Raw genomic sequence first — 2,006 nt, forward strand, 5'->3', positions numbered from 1 at the left:
TCGAAGCTCTGCGGAGGGCTAAGTTCAAGTTCCCTGGCCGCCAAAAGGTAGGCAGCCCCTGGCCCCTGCTCTTCCTTGGCCTGTGGGAGGAGCTGTCTGGCCTGGGCTAGGCTGAGCGCGCTCACTCTCTCTCTCTCTCTCTCTCTCCTGCCTCAGATCCACATCTCCAAGAAATGGGGCTTCACCAAGTTCAATGCTGATCAGTTTGAGGATATGATCTCCGAGAAGCGGCTCATTCCCGATGGCTGCGGGGTCAAATACATCCCTAACCGAGGCCCCTTGGACAAGTGGCGAGCCCTCCACTCCTGAGGGCTGGCCTGTGGCCACCGTCTGTATCTGTCAGCCTTTGTGCAGCCATAAATAAAGAGATAACTGCTTTCTGGTCACCTTCTCGCCACTCATTTCCATCGCATCTGGTAAATGGGCTGAAGGCTTTGGCCCGGACCCCCGAAGCCCCTTGAGCCAGCAGGTCTCCCTCCCCTCCTACAGTGAACAGAGGCCTGGTCCGAGATGTGGGTCAGCAGAGACACCCGAGTCCTTTAATGTATTATTGAGTCCTTTAATGTATTATTAAGTTACGGGAGGAAGCAAAGCGCCCTCTAAAGGAGCTGGAAATTGGAGAAAAGGGTCACTCTTGGGTTTGGATCCAGAGAATTGGAGCAGCGAGGCAGGCACCCCTCAGAGCTCCTGGTGCCCCGGAGGAGTTGTGTGCAAGCAAACCTCCACGGGATAGTGGTCGCTGACTTGCAGGGCCTAGGACAAGCAATGGGAGTGCTGGCTGGGCCCTGGCGAAGGCCTGGGGTTTGGGGTTTGGGGCCCCTCCCCTCCCCTCCCTCTGGGCTCACCTCTTCTTCCGACAAGCTCAGCTCCTTCTGGAAGTTGAAGGTTTGGGCAGAACCAGGTACCACGGCCTGGAGCAGAGCCTTCCCGTGCACTACAATCCTGCAGGGACCGAGGAATGGTACCTCCCTCTGCAGCTCCCAGGGCTGGCAGGCTGTTCTAGCCCTGCCTCCTAGAGACCCAGACCCACTGCCTAGCCTCAGGGGACAGGAGGTGGGCCCCTGCTGGGCCACTTGGGAGTGGCCTTTCTGGAGCAGGAAAGCCCATTCCTTGCTGCCAGGCACCTAGAGCTGCTTCTGCATCCTATCAGGATGGCTCAGTCTCCCCCCCAGATTCAGCAGGATTGTGGAGGGCGGGTGGCAACCTCCTAGGCCAAACCCCACCTTGGCATCACACTTGGGAGGGAGCAATTGGGGTTCCAGTCTGGCCTCAGACCCATCCCCTGCTGGCTGAGCCGGCGCCAGCCCTTGGAAGGGACACTTGGGATGGAGGGGGTCAAGGGGCAGAGCTGAGGCCAGCCTTCCCAATAGCCCTCTCCCAGCTTGGAGGTGCACAGGCTGCCCAAGGCCTCATGGGAGGAAGCCAGCGGGGCAGGTGCTTGGAATGGCCGCCCAGGTGCCCCTCCCACCTGTCGTAGGCACAGTGGGTCCTCTTGCTGACCGTCGTGTCCACCTGGTCCCCAATTAGCCAGTGGAAGTCTGGGTGCCGCCACAGGCGGATGCCAGGCCAGGCCTCTGGAGGGACAAACGTGCAGCCCGCGTTGAAGTCCCCAAGCAGCATGACGTCCTGGGAGCGGGAGAGAGTGAAGGGAGGCCGCGTGGGGGGCGCTGAGATGAGCCCCCTCCTTTGCTGCTCAGTGGGGAGGCGGCCGGGGTCCCTTCCGCGGTGCCCCATTACCTGCACGTCCCAAAGCCGTTTCAGATCCTGGACCACCCCGTAGAGCTGGTCGAGCTCTTTGGGTGCGTTTCGGGGGCAGGCGTGGTGAGACAGCAGCACCAGATTGCGGGTGCCTGGGAGAGAGGGCGAAGGGGCCCGGGTTGGAACCCAGGCGGACAGCGGCGCGGGCAGGGGGCCCCGGCCTGCCTTCTCCAGGAAGCCCACCTTCCTTCTCCATGCCTCCTCTCCAGTCCCTTCTTCCCTTCCTTCCTGTCTAGCCAGGCTGGGCC

The 2,006-nt window shown here is 61.5% G+C and overlaps 1 protein-coding gene and 1 long non-coding RNA gene across 2 annotated transcripts; one reads left to right on the forward strand and one right to left on the reverse strand.

Moving 5' to 3' along the window:
- Positions 1-386, forward strand: LOC123253908. The gene is made up of 2 exons (XR_006506639.1): positions 1-47; positions 157-386. It is a non-coding gene; the product is annotated as an uncharacterized LOC123253908 (long non-coding RNA).
- Positions 387-598: 212 nt separating this feature from the next.
- On the reverse strand, positions 599-1,850 carry LOC123253909 (deoxyribonuclease gamma-like; the record flags this gene model as incomplete). Its single annotated transcript, XM_044683002.1, has 4 exons — positions 599-753; positions 846-942; positions 1,469-1,626; positions 1,738-1,850. Coding segments are annotated over 4 exons (443 nt in total), but the record flags the coding sequence as incomplete, so codon positions are not given.
- Between the last annotated feature and the right edge of the window lie 156 nt (positions 1,851-2,006).

The sequence above is a fragment of the Gracilinanus agilis genome, unplaced genomic scaffold (assembly GCF_016433145.1).
Source record: "Gracilinanus agilis isolate LMUSP501 unplaced genomic scaffold, AgileGrace unplaced_scaffold10282, whole genome shotgun sequence".
NCBI classification, from domain to species: domain Eukaryota; kingdom Metazoa; phylum Chordata; class Mammalia; order Didelphimorphia; family Didelphidae; genus Gracilinanus; species Gracilinanus agilis.